Source organism: Echeneis naucrates, chromosome 9 (genome assembly GCF_900963305.1).
Source record: "Echeneis naucrates chromosome 9, fEcheNa1.1, whole genome shotgun sequence".
Lineage (NCBI taxonomy): Eukaryota > Metazoa > Chordata > Actinopteri > Carangiformes > Echeneidae > Echeneis > Echeneis naucrates.
The window spans coordinates 13,435,268-13,449,444 of record NC_042519.1 but is presented as its reverse complement, the minus strand read 5'-3'; the positions used below and the strand labels follow the sequence as shown (position 1 = coordinate 13,449,444).

The following is a 14,177-nucleotide window of genomic DNA, read 5'->3' as shown; positions in this document are numbered from 1 at the left end:
CCCAAACACTCCTGTCCAAAAGAAGGTATCTGGAGATCTACTGGCCACAGAGCTACACAGACTAATGATGGTGGTTGGTGGTCCTCAGAGAATGATTTTCATTGAATATGTTGGAAAGATGTAGGGCAAAGAACACGTGTTCTCTTAGTGGAGCACATCTACCGTGTTTTTGTTTTTTTTTTTTTAATTACAATGAGCACATGACCTCTTTTTAGCATCACCATTGAATTCACATTTTCCCAGATAACCAAAACTTCAGTTTGTTACAAGACCTTACAAAATAAACAAATAAACCATATAATAATAATAATAATACAAATAAATATTAGCATGACAATTCTGTTCAGGATTTTCATGCTCTTGAGGTGATAGAACATCCTCTAATTCCACATTATCAACCTTTAATTTTGATACCAGAACCAAATCTTATGGACAAAATGACCAGAAACCGTAACTACTGTACAAGTTAGTACATGTTTTTATTCACCATAAATACAGAATGCACTGCGAAGCTAGAATCAACATTACTGCCCCAAATTCCAAAGTCCTATCATACATCACACATGAACATTTGCATATCCAGTTTCTGTCTCTATCTCTCTGTTGTCGCTGTAAACAATAGTTCATCTTGAGCACTTGCACAATAGAAGTCACATATTTATAGACATTTACATATTTATCTACACTCAATATTTCTACAAAGCATAGAAAAAATAAATTCAATTACATTTAATGTTACATTATTTATTATTACACTATGTAAATTAGGTGGTGCAAGGATTCACGATTGACCACATGTGGCTTTTTGGCTGTATCGTAAAACACTTAAACAATTGTTTCACATCTCTAGCCTTTATCCAAATAGCCTTTACTGCAGCTTTCTCTAAAGGGTTAAGCCTTGGTCCCCTCTACTCATGCTGTGGGACTGATAATACCAACTAAAGGTTGATGCGGTGGCTATTGTAACAAATGCTGGGATGCAGCCTTCATCTGCGGGAATTAGCTGATCTATCCATCCATTTAAAGTTGAGTAAGCATTTGTAAGTTATACCACAACGCGGCCTTTCCTCCTCACTGGTAATACATTATCGATCGGACAGGAAAGGGAAAGTGAGCTTCTGGTAAAACACCCTCCATGCTTTCAGTACATGCGACTGGATAAGTGAAAAAAAAAAGCAGGTGTTGCACTTCGTCAATGATTTTTCTAAGATTTATGACAGTTTTCCTCCCTCAACCCTTTGGGGAACACTTAATGGCGTTCATGATAGAAACAGCTTGACAAAGCCCAATTTTAGCTGTACATATAGTAAAATCTGAGGTTAGAGCAATTAGACAGCAGCAACCCAGAATAATGCTACGTGAGGCACATTAAGTCTGAGCAAATGGTCTTGCCATGTGATTTGGCCCGTGCACGCTGATGGCAGAACCCAGCTGAGGAAGGTCAAGTAGAAAAAAAAGTCACTTTGGAAGATGAAGGAGAGACATGATCATTCAGGTCCAACTGATCTGGCTGCACAATGGTGGTGGTGCAGCAGTAGCCGTTTTCTAACAGCACATTTTTTACTTTATTCATGGTCAAGGACATTTCATAGCTTGGTAACAAGACATCAATACCAGGTTACCATATGACGATAAAAAAGGTAATTTTGTTGACCTTGTATTACGACATCACATTTGTGTCTGAAAATTGCTTAAGTAGCAGCAGCAATGAAAATCCTGTCTAACCTTTTACACCGATTAAAAAAAAATAAAAAATAAAAAAAAGGTAACTAACAAAATGCTTGTAACAAATACCAGGCAAGGCGTCAGCCAGATCATCAAGAGTATCTCTAGCAAAGCTGATAGTCACAGCCAAAGCCGTTACAATATAATACAGTACTAGGAGATGCTGTTGGCTAAGAATAATTGTGTTAGCATCAAAACAAGGCTATACAAGACTAGAGGTTTGGTCAGGGTTCAGAGAGGAGATCCCAGCCTCCAACAGTCTACCTTTAATAATAGATGGGTCAAATTATTTATTTATTCACTTCTGCTCCTCTCTTCTCTCCTTCCCCCATCAGCCTGGTTTGGTTTCTGAGTATGGAAAAGAGGGCAACTTGGCGGGAAAGGAGACAAGGACAGGAGAGATTTATTTTAAGCGCTGGAAAGAAAAGCATGGAGCCAATATTATGTCCAGTCAGAAATGGGATCACACACAGTAGACTCCCACAGGTTAATATCATGTTGGAGACAGGACATTGTGTTTCTGACCTGCTGTGATATTGTCTAGTCTCCGCTCTGCATATCTGGGAGCAGGTGTTTGCTGTAGCAATGGTTTCATAATGAAAAGGCGTGGCTTTAGCAGGGCGCTGGGGGAATCTGTGAACCTAGTAAGGCTACTTGCTGGGAACCAGCGCACTGATGTGATAAAGAGACAAGAGTAACCAGTTGAGCTAAGCTCTGAAATTAGGTGCTGGTGCGTAATGTTAAAAATCTCATATGGATTTAAAACTGTAATTTTGTATAATCAATTGAGAGCAAGAAGGCTGGAAGGTCACTTGTATGAGCTGAGGATTTGAAATGTCTGGACATCTGTGCAATGGAATATGATAAAATTAGAAATCAGTGTCAAGTCTTTGAGTCAAATTCCTGTGACGAACAAGTTGTATCATACTTTTGAACCCCACTTTTTGGCTCATATATATTCTTTGTTTTTGTCTGCATCCTCTGTTCAAAAAACAAAACCCATCGGTTCCCAGTGCTGTTCAAAAGAACAAGTTATGATTCCCCCTGTGTCATCTTTGTCTTATTGATTTCAGGCCAACTGGTGCCTAGAGGGGAGTATGGAAGCTGCTCAGATCAGTTCAGGGTTCAGGAGTCAGGGGATGTTGGGATGGATATGCTGCTATAACTGACGCCAATCGTCTCTCAGCAAAAGATACCCCCCCCTTTAAAAATTCCCTTGAAGCTCAGTCTATTTTTCTGTTGGCTTGAGGATAAATTTGGAAAAAAAATATTTTCACATCAGACCCATCGCTAAATGTTTTTACAAGTTTTAGAATTTGATTTTATTTATTTTTTTTACCCCAACAGTTATACTTCTGACCTCAGCGGTTTGTGGCACTATTCGTTGCCTTTCCAGTGGCTTTTACCAAGGCAGTTGTATGATCATTTAAATCACTCCTGATCACTGCCTGCAGTGATGAGACTGGAGGATGCTGAAGTGAGCTCAGGAGTGTAAACAGGACATGCTGGCATCAGCTTTGGGAGTGGGGAGCTCAAGACTTTCAGAAGGCTGAAGAGAAAGGTAATGAGGGAGATGTTATGAAGGCAGGGAAACAAAAATGATGTGTGTATGCGTACTGTATTGTGCTGTCCGAGAGGCCGAGAGTAATTTTTTTTTTGTCTGCAGATATAGGGATGTTAATCTACAGGAATTATGTAAATTTGTCTCATCAGGTTCCACATTTCCTTTCAAAATTACTAATGTCTCATACTTAATGGTGAACAAATATAAAAATCAATCTTATTTATTTCTTTTATACGATATAGGGACATTACTCAGCAAACGCCTCATTAGTCCATGCATCAGACCAACTACTTTAATGCTCTCAATGCTCTAGATTACTTCAACTATTTAAAAACATTTTAGATTTTTTTCCCCAAAACTTCCTCTGCATCCCTCAGTGTGTGAAGAATGTTCATTTAAACAATGTTTCTTATGTACATATATAATGAATCTGTAGTGCTCATTAGCAGGTTTACAGCAAATGGCATTAACTGTAATGACGAGGCTGAGGAGTAGAAGAAGACAAAACTTCATCAGCTAAAATCTTTGCAAAATGGAGGCATCTGGAATTTCTTCAAGTCTCCAGTGACTCATATTGAACTTTCTGGCACATAATTCTATTCCCATTCACCACAATTCACATTATTTATTACAGTCCACTGATAAAAAGGCAGCAAAAAAAGTATGGCAGGTATTGCTTAAAAGAAAAGTTGCTTGAGAAGAACATAAAATCAGCTCCTCAAAGTTACGACTGGGTAACGGGAGTCATAAAAGCATTCTTGATTCCTGAATTAAGAAGGCCTCTCAGACGAGCAGCCAAGCATCTTCAAGACACAGTTCAGTTGTCTTTGACTGATTAATGTTACACGCTCCAAACTGAACCTGTTCAGAGGCAGACCTGGGGATCATCCTGCTGTCAGTGCTGTCTGCTGCAGCTGCCAGTGCTGTCCTTCCATGCCTGCTGCAGCTGCTGGAGGTGCTGAAAGGCTCTCTGGGTGATGTTAAGAGCTGGGTGGACCTTCCTCAGACTGGGCTCACCGATCAGAGACAAACCACACAGCCCCAAGTAGGCATGGAGAGGGTCTGGTGGACCAGAGGTGGAGAGAAAGAGGTTTTTTTTTGGGGGGGGGGGCATAGTGAGGAAGAAAATAGGTCAGCAGAAGCATCTGCATATGACATGTCCATAGCAATCACAATAATCAGAGATAACACAAATATAGTTGTTTTTCACCTAACTCTCCATTATTTAATTAACAGAAACTAACCTTATCTGACATAAAATCCATCATGACACAAACACGCTATTTCTGTTGGACTGCTCTTTAAAGTAGACATATATAATGCACATAGCATGGCCCTATGGCCCTTTCCTTCCCCTGGGACCAACATAAAAGCTGTACAGACCAGTTAATGGAGCAGGGATTGAATTATAATGAAATGACAGATGATTGGACACAGACACCGGAATCAATCAAAGCACCATTAGCTCCATCAGTCAGGGTTCATCAGTACTCAAACTAAAGGCTGTTCAGAAGTAGTTTGAGGTGATTTTGAAAAAAGATTAACATCTTATCTTACAATGCTAGGTAACTGTATACAGGGCAAATAAAGGATTAATTTCCCAACACATGCCAAAAGTAGGTTTTAAAAATCTGATGATACTGATTTTTTTTCCTGAGGCAAAAATAAACTTTAAATATAGAAATATTAAATTTGAATGTACTTAGAAGAAAAACAGATAAATAGCCTTTATCTTGTAGAGGCCAAAAGGGTCGTTGAACACCACCTGGGCTCCGTCACTTGGACATTTCCTTTATTTAGAGTTACTGAATTTTACAGTAGACAGCCATTGGAGACAAGAGTTGTGAATTTTGACTACTCGGTCACTACACAATACAAACTGTTTCCAGTACATTTGGCTCGATTGTGGACCATAGCTACTTGACAAATTTGGTCCTTATTATTGCTCCCAGACCAGTTTCTGCGTATCAGTACCTGGCAATGACACAGATACTGATGCATGTTAATTGTAATCAGTACCCATTGTCCAGCAATCGTTTCATTTCCCAAAACTCTTTTGTTCAGTAGCTTCAATGAGACTTTGCCAGTGCAGTGTTTGTTTTGCCACATTTTTTCTTCCTGCCCATCTTCCCTGACTTGTTCCTGTAATGCGAGGAACTGGATATCCTGTGTCCCCGGGCTTCTCATACACACTCACCTCATCAATTACACATTACGAGAGCGAGCAAGAGAGAACACACAGACAAATACACAAGGATGTACGCCATTGAAGTTTAGGGTTACAAGAGCTTGTCCACTGATCTCAAGCCAAACTACCAACCACAACTCCACCCTGACCTATGTGCACCTGTGGAGGACTGGGTGAAAACTATTCATCTGAAAGACACAAAGACAAATCCACTGAAACTAATGCCATTCGAGACCAACCTGGACTCTGGCAGCATATTTATTTATTTATGCACGCAAGTTCAACCATTTACCTGGATGGCTGTCTGGCCATTTGGCAAAGCCTCCCACCAACCGATCCTGCGTAGACAGGATGAAGCTCCTATTCTTGTCAAAGTTTGTATACTGGAACACATCTAAGAGCTAGGAGAGAAGTGTGTGAGAGAGGAGAGCGAGATAAAAGTTTTACTGTGAAATGTAGGAGAAAACATCAAAACTAAACATACATATTTAAAATAAATCAGAAAGCTTTCAATTACTTTCAAGCTTTTGTTTTGACAAATAAATATTTTTTTTAGCATGTTGTGTGACTAAAGTGGCTACTAAGCAATGATCATACATTTAACAGTCTCCACTGATGTAGATACTGGTGGATGAGCAGGTTTGCCGGTCTGAACTTTTGCCATGTGACATTTTTGAGTGACCCAGTTAGGTTTAGTTTATCCATCACTGACTAATAGTTGTTAAGCTAATAGTTTTCTGGTATATGTGCGCCCATGTTTGTACCTTTGGCATAGTTACGGCCTACACGCCTTTATGACTGCTCACAGGTTTTTTGAAGTTTGTGGATGTCGTTTAGACACTGCAGGTCTATTTTTGTCCAATTTTAAAGCATGCTGCTTATTATTTTTGAATGCTTGCTCACATAAGTGCAGGAAATTGAGGGTAAAATACATAAATGAATTTACAAGTGAACCCATGTAGGAATTCATACTAGGTCAGTACAGTCTTTACCTCTAGTGTAGCTCCCACCCAAAAGGAGTAGCATGTGTCTACAGGTTTGTTGGGGCGCCCGTGGAAGCCACTCTGCTGCCTCATGATGCACCAGCGCCGGATCCTGTCCAGCTCCCGCCGACTCAGCGCCTCCTCCAAACGGCCCATCAGACACAGAGAGGCTATGGCGCAGTACGTCCATCCACCTGAACACACAAACGAGCCATATCCAACATGCACATATAAAGCAAATGAAATGAGATTGATTATGTATAAATACTCAAAGTCAGTGGTTCCAGAGACACTGAAATGTTTTGCTAAATTAACACAAACATGAATTATTACACAACAATGCAGCAAAAACAAAATTTCGTTCTGCTTTTGGGACATTTTACTGTCAAATTGTTGACTTTCCTTGCAAGTACTGACAACATTGTTTCTGATTAATATACAGAAATGAAGTCCGATGAGGAAAATATTTGCTGTGGCACATTTTTTATGTTCATGCATAATGAGTGAACTTGTTGTCTAACCATTTTAACTTGTTGTTCAGATCTCAAAGCAGGGAGTCATTCAAACTGGAGTTGCGTTTGTCAATGAATGACAAGCTGTTATTAGTAGAGCCACAAGCAGCAGCCACCCATCATTACTACAATCCAAATGTCAACGACTTTCATTATCACTACACCTTTAACATTGCTACCTCGCCTTTTCTCTACATTTATGCGCATCCCAGTGAGAAAGAGAGAAACAAAGGTTGTCTGAAATGCTTGGGCCTAGGCTATAAATCAGTTGACATGTTACATTTGCCTCTAATTATCTGTGTATAGCTCACTATCTGCTTGAGGCACAGGAAGTCAGAGGGGGAGAAGTGTTTGAATCTCAATCAAATGCAAGCATCAGAAAGACACTCTTGTAATTTAACATCTGTATGTGACCATTCTTTCTCATGGACCATGTGAATTTATCAAGTGCATTCAATGAGAACAAAAAAACAGAGCATATAAGCTAAGGAAGAAGGAACTGTCGGAAATATAGAAAATTGGTGCGATAAAAGCTAGCTAGAAAGTTTCCTTTTCCTTAACCTGGAACACACCTTCAGTAATGCAATCTTTGATGTGTTGAAACTACTAGCTTCAACACAATCATCCACAAACACATTGACAGAATCTATGAACATTTAAAACAGCAGTGTGGGAGGTCTTGGTGCCAACACAAGCTTCAAGGTTGGATGTGTGGACATCTACTGTATCTCTGTACTGATGTGTAATCAGCCCTCAGACAGAGGGTTGGCTGCCTAGCTGGCTCTAGAGAGTCGAGTCTCACTGAAGCCTGTAATCAAAGTTGAATTTATTGCAAGCAGGGGAATTACTAAGATGTGGCTCTGCCCCTTCTCTAGATAAAATAAATGCACTCTGTCAATCAAAACTGTAAACTGTAATAAGAAATGCTATCTTTCACATGCCAAGACAGTGGATTTCTCAAGCTGAGAATTTATGTGTGAGAGTGAGTACATGTAGGATGAATAACAGGGTTTAATTTGAGAGGGGTAGGGATTAATGAGGACAATGCATCCACAGAGATGGATTGCAATGGCTAATCCTTTAAAGCAGCTATTCCCATCAGCCAATTTCATGGTCTCACATTGACAAACCTTTTGATCTGATCTTAACCGTTTCCTTGAAAACCAAAAATCTTTATTCATACATTAGACTTAGTGAGTTAATCTTTACTCTCACAACTGTGACTTAACCATCAGAACCATAAACCATCAGAAGCTGGTCATACTCACCATGTGACTCCCGCCCAGCTCCCTGGCCAAACCCATTGTCGTATGACTGCAGACAGCGCAAAGAAAAAACCATTCAATTAGTAGAAATTTTAAATTCATTCTCATCTTAGCAATCCATTTAATCCATAATCTATTTATTTATCATCATTATCATCATCTTTTAAAATGAAAACTTTCCACATTCAATTAATAAAAAAAACAAAAACAAAAATGGAATTAATGTATGAAAAGAAAACCTTTGCAAGAGTGAGACTGTAAACCAACTATCAAAGCATTTTGACTTTATCTTTATATACTGTAACTACAGTGAATGTGAAATAAATGCTTTTCCAAATAAAAATATCTTAAAAAAAAAAAAAAAGTTTCTTGTTCTTATTGGTCAGATCACAGCTGAGTGTCTCATCAACTAGTAACTTGCGTGTTTGCTGTTGTTAATGAATGTAATCTCATTCTGAAGACTTGGATGAAAGAAAAATTGTTTTGAGAGAAGTTGTAATGGCCCCACAAGGACTGTACTTTGTATTTTAGTCATAGCCATGCCCCCCCCTTCTTTTTTTATTGAACAGAGCAGAGAAAAGAGTCTACTCTTATTTTTGAGATTACACATGAGAGCTTGGTTATTTTTGTTCCCAGAAAGAAAACGAATAAGGTTTGATGATCATGTCTAAAAAGCCTTTTCTTAAAAAACTATCTTGTTTTCCCATAAACTGTGACAAGTTTTGATGGAAAAACAACTCCCTGCCTTAAGCAGTGGTTCTTACAAAATGACAGTACTGCACAATAGATGGCAGCCACTTGGGAAAAACTAACAGTGTTTAGTCATTTTGTGCCTGTGTCTGCTCTGATCAGACCATAACAATATGGTTAGGAAATGAATACCTGGCGCCATCCAAATCTAAGCCAAGCTTTCAGTGCGGCTGGTAAACTTGTCTGCTGTTCCAGGCATTATTTCTTATAACCACATATCTTCTTGGTTTGTGTATATTTACATTCAGCAACTAACTTTGCCAAAGCATTTTCAAATCTACTCACAAGTCTGCAGCCAACGGATAAATATAGTTATCTCGTAACTAATTAACAGATGGTTTCCTTTCCCTCTCTGCCTTTGCGTGTGTTTGAAAAAGAGAGTAGGTATGTTGTGTACACACCCACTCATGCAACAAAGAAACCATGTAATGAAACACTTATATTATGTTTTTGAGTGAATAAGAGCATCTCTCTCTTGAGGCTTAAGTTGTACAAGAGACTGAGATGATGAGCATAAAGACAACTCCTCACTGTGACGGCTTTCACATGTCTAACCCACATCTGAATGAGAAAATAAACACTGAGGCTAAAGAAAGAGTTGCGTTAAACATCACTCAACAATCTTACAAAAATATCTGTCAAATGCCACATCATAAACTTGGAGCTTGGTGTGGAGGAAAAAGCTCTGCTACAGCTTTAAGACCGTGACGCACTGCTCAACCCCCTCCATTTATTATAAATGAAGCATTTCTAGGCTGAGTTTCAACTACTGAAGGTGGGTGGCCTATTCTCCAAATTCAAGTGTGGAGGCACTTTTTCAAATAGTGTCTGTCTGCTCAGGAGTTGCCCTCTTGGCCTTACAGTTAATTTTAAAATCTACTCACCAAACTTCCTCTGATGTACTCAATAGCTTTCTGGATGTCCATTCCCGACCAGTCGTCCAGCATGTAACAGATACTGGCTGCACAGTAGATAAAACGTATGTCATTTTCACTTCCTTCTGGCACTGCATAGAAACTGAAAGAAAACACAGACAAAGACAGTTAGAAAAATCAACTGCAAATTGTCCGTGCCAATTCATAGAATGTACAAGTGTGTATATACTGACCTGCCGTCCTCCAACTGCAGTGCTCTGAGACCAGCCAGACAGGCCTGTTTGTTAACCCTGCTCAGGTTGTCTCCAAGTATGAGCAGTGAGCACAGCCCAGTGTAGGTCATAGCTACATGGCCACTGTCATATGGATGGAGGACACCTGGACCCTGGATAATATTGGAAAAGATATTATTCACAAAATTAGTAACAAGAGACCACATAAGTTATTACAAGATCTGGATAAAAAAAGTGATTTTAAAACCAAACAGATCAAACATTTAGTGACTGACTGACTGCTGAGAGGAATACCTTAGTGCTGTAAGGAATTCCAATATGTGACGATCCTCGAAATCCACAACGACTTATGTTAGATTCTGTTAGAGAAAAACATGACAAGGACACAAGGAGAAGTGAGAAATACTCAGAATTATGTGGTAGTGAACATCAGGAGAAACTGGAACAAGAAAGCAGAACTCATATTTTACTGTGTCACAAACTAGGTCTAATACTGATTGTACTGACCTTCAGCAATGTGCTATAAAGCTGTACAGCCTGACGAGCTACCAGCTAAAAGTTAAGTGTGCTGCTGCCATCTAGTTGCCACAAGAGGACCAACATTTACAGCAGGACACGACAATAAAAACATGCAACTGCAGCAAAAGGCACAATAGCATGCTCAAGTTTAACATAGTCAAACTGTTCTGAGGTCAATGTTGTTGTCAGTGTTCCATTTCCTAGGCCATTTTTTGATTTTAACACGCTTTTAATACACTGTTTGTGTTGCACTACTTGATAAAGAGTGCTGCACTCTTTATCAAAGTGCTGGTCACAGAGACCTGCACTTGGAATTAATAGGCAAATGTTTCATATTCAACACACCTGCACTCATTTGGGAGCATCAACACTCAATAATAACCATTAAAAGTCTAATCTGCTTCAAACTAAAAGAAGGCATTGCCATACTGATGACACATTTGGAATCTTAAGTACCTCTGAGACTGCATTTTCACATCTAATGACAAAAAAAAAACCAACCAGACACCAAACACATGGCAGCAGCAAAAATGACATCAATCAAGCACAGCTATTCCTACATGATTTCTCTTGCCGTCTTGAATAATTAACTAACTGGGTATCGAAACAGATGGCACAGAGTGGCTAGTTAGAAGACAGAAAAACAAGCAATTAAATATTTAGAGGGAAGCTGTCCCCTGTTAAGAGGTACAGTTGGAACAGGTTAGACAGAAGACACATGAGGCCAATGTACGTTAAAACCCAGACCAGAGCCAAAACATTTATCAACATTGAACACAAGATTGATGCTACAATAAAAACTCATTATGACATTACTCTACACTGCACCCATCCCTGTACATTTGTTAACCTTCTCCTCTCAGTTGTGCTGTAACATATATAGAACTAATGGAATTCCCCTCAAATGTTTCATTAAATGGTTCTACTTCATGTAAAAAAAAAAACAAAACAAAACATGATGATTGGCTGAGTAAGAAAAAAAGCTAGTTGTATGTTCACATGAGCAGGTCTTGCCAAACCTAAAAGTGCAGTGCGACAGGTTAGCAAGCGGAGGGGCATGAGAGCTGCAAAGGTCCCTGTGTCATTTAAATCAGCTGTATGGGAGCACTTTGGCTTCCCTGTCAACTACAATGACAATGGAAGGTCAGTACACAAAACTGTCACAGTGTGTTGGCACAGTGGCATGAGAAAAGAAGAAGGGGAAGAAAAAAAAAAAAATAAATAAATAATAATAATACGGACATGGTAATACACTGTGTATGACCACCCACAAGAAGCAACAACACCCAAATGTGCGTCAATGACGACCACAGAAAGAAAGGCAACACAGCAACAACTCATCACTGCCGCTTTTAAGCAGCCCTTTTGCTGCAGGATCAGACCAGGCTAAAAATATTACTAAAGCAATCAGAGTGTTTATTGCTGCGGACATGAGCCCATACTCCATAGTGGATTCAGATCACAGTGGATTTAGACATATGGTGAAAATACTTGAGCCATGGTACGAAATTCCCTTGCACACACACATTTTAGTACAAAAATCATGGCAGAACTTCATCAGCAGTAATACAAAAAAGCCATCAAGGAAATGTACTGGGCATCCTCTGTTGCTCTCACCACAGACGTCTCAAGCCACAGAAAGCTGCAGACATCCTCATCTTTTTAAAAATGAATTTAAAGTTGTAGATTCAGGTCTGCCTTGTGGCCTTTCTTTTGTGTTACTTTTCTTTTTTGAGAAGATAAAGACTGTTCTTTTTAATTCACAAAGAATGCCTCTTGCTAACCGTCTTATCTTGTTAACCGTCCTTCCTTTTTGCACCCCCTTTTTTGCTGATCCAAAAAAAATTATCAGAACCATGCCTCAAAAACCATGGTATTACCTGAACTGTTAGTTTTGGAATCTGTTGCACCCTTAGTGTACATCATGTGTGCCATTTATAGCACAAAGAACATTCACCTTTCTAAGCTAACTTCTATGTAATTTGTCTCCAATAAAAAAAAATTCTAAATAATTTTTAAAAGACTGATTCTTTCTTCTGCATTTCGCAAAAGCTAAACAATACTAGGCAATTTCCTCTCCATTCATTATGTCTCAAATCCTGGCTATTTTGAGAAAGACAAAACAATCATTAATTTGTTCAGATGCATCTGTCTTGAGCTTTGGAGTGCACCGACTTCTGAGTCAGGGGAATGTTGGCAGTTGACAGGCTTCAATTCATGTACTGAAGTGGTAAAGAAAACAGAAAAGTAGAACATTTCACTGAGGGAGACAGAGATACTGGACAAATATAAATCAATCAATCAATCTTTTATTTGAAGACCTGCATGTTTTGGGCGGTAGTGTAACCATGGTCAATCAGAAGCACGTTAATCAAAGGACTAACTAAATGCTCCTTTACGCTTGTGGTAATCCACAATATCACCCCTTTCTGCAGATCTTCATCAGTACTCATCCTTTAATTCATCGCTCACCCACATTAAACTTTTAATTCAGTTTACAGTAGCACAGCACAGTTATTTTACAGTTAGTGTCAAATTCCTGCAAATCTACTTTGAATTATTTAATTTTTAGTGCCTTTGCGCAGGCAGTGATTCTACCCATGCACTAATTGCAGTGATTATTAAAATTTCCTGATTGTGGTTGGCAATGCCCATTTATAGTGTAAACCTTTGCATAATAATCTTTTTAAACTTGGATGTGAGGAGATGAGACTTACGATCATCTGTGGGCAGAACCTGTAGTGAGTAGATCCATTCAATCATGGTGTTCCTATCAATCACATCAAGAGCATCCAGTACATCAAGTCCAGACAGGGCGAAAAATATGATAGTTAACCTGTAAAGAAGGTAGAAACAAATATTTATCTTTACAGTACTGCAAAATCTATTAAGGCAACATCAGAACTATGTAAGAAATCCGTGTCCGTGTTGAGACAGTGCACGACCACATCCGGATAAAGCCCAATTCAAATCTCTTTTAAAACAGCTTATGTTTAACTGTTGCTTAAGTTGCTGCTGGCAAAGGAAGCTGAGCAAAGTGGATACATGTTCAAGTTGACAAATGAAGAAGTTGACCTAAACAGCCCATTTTGCCTGGAGCTCACATACACTGCGCCTCGTTTCCACGATAATATAAGATACAGATGATGAGGGATGAGTTTCTCGGGGCGTCATGTCCCGCTGACCAGTGACTTCCCAACATTTCTCCTGTCAGTCGTTCGTAACTTCAGCCTGGTTGGTGTTAGCATGAAGGCTAAGCTAAGTAGCATTTTGCTCCATTCTCATTCGGTTGGTGAAGCGCAGCTAGCTCGGATGCTACTCAACTTCTTCAACAACACATAAAAACTACAGTCTCTTTTCATTCCAGTCGACTCACCTGGTTGTTTCCAGCGAGGCGTATCTCTCGGGCAACACCTGCAGTGTTCTCTGGAAGAAACGTACATGTCTATCTCTTAAAAAGTCTAATGGCTCAAATTCTTCAAACTGGCTGTCCTCTTCCGCCATCTTTGCATCCGCACCTATGAGGAATTCTTTCCGGCGGGTTGATTTTTCAAAATAAAACC

At 39.3% G+C, this 14,177-nt stretch overlaps 1 protein-coding gene across 1 annotated transcript; it reads right to left on the bottom strand.

Moving 5' to 3' along the window:
* Positions 1 to 455: 455 nt before the first annotated feature.
* On the bottom strand, positions 456 to 14,146 carry pggt1b (protein geranylgeranyltransferase type I, beta subunit). Its single transcript, XM_029511094.1, has 9 exons — positions 13,991 to 14,146; positions 13,332 to 13,450; positions 10,390 to 10,454; positions 10,096 to 10,247; positions 9,872 to 10,004; positions 8,241 to 8,286; positions 6,470 to 6,654; positions 5,770 to 5,878; positions 456 to 4,351 (listed from the first exon to the last, which is right to left on the bottom strand). Exons 1-9 carry the CDS (start codon positions 14,116 to 14,118, stop codon positions 4,185 to 4,187), a joined length of 1,104 nt encoding a protein of 367 aa, XP_029366954.1. The 5' UTR covers positions 14,119 to 14,146; the 3' UTR covers positions 456 to 4,184.
* Positions 14,147 to 14,177: the final 31 nt, after the last annotated feature.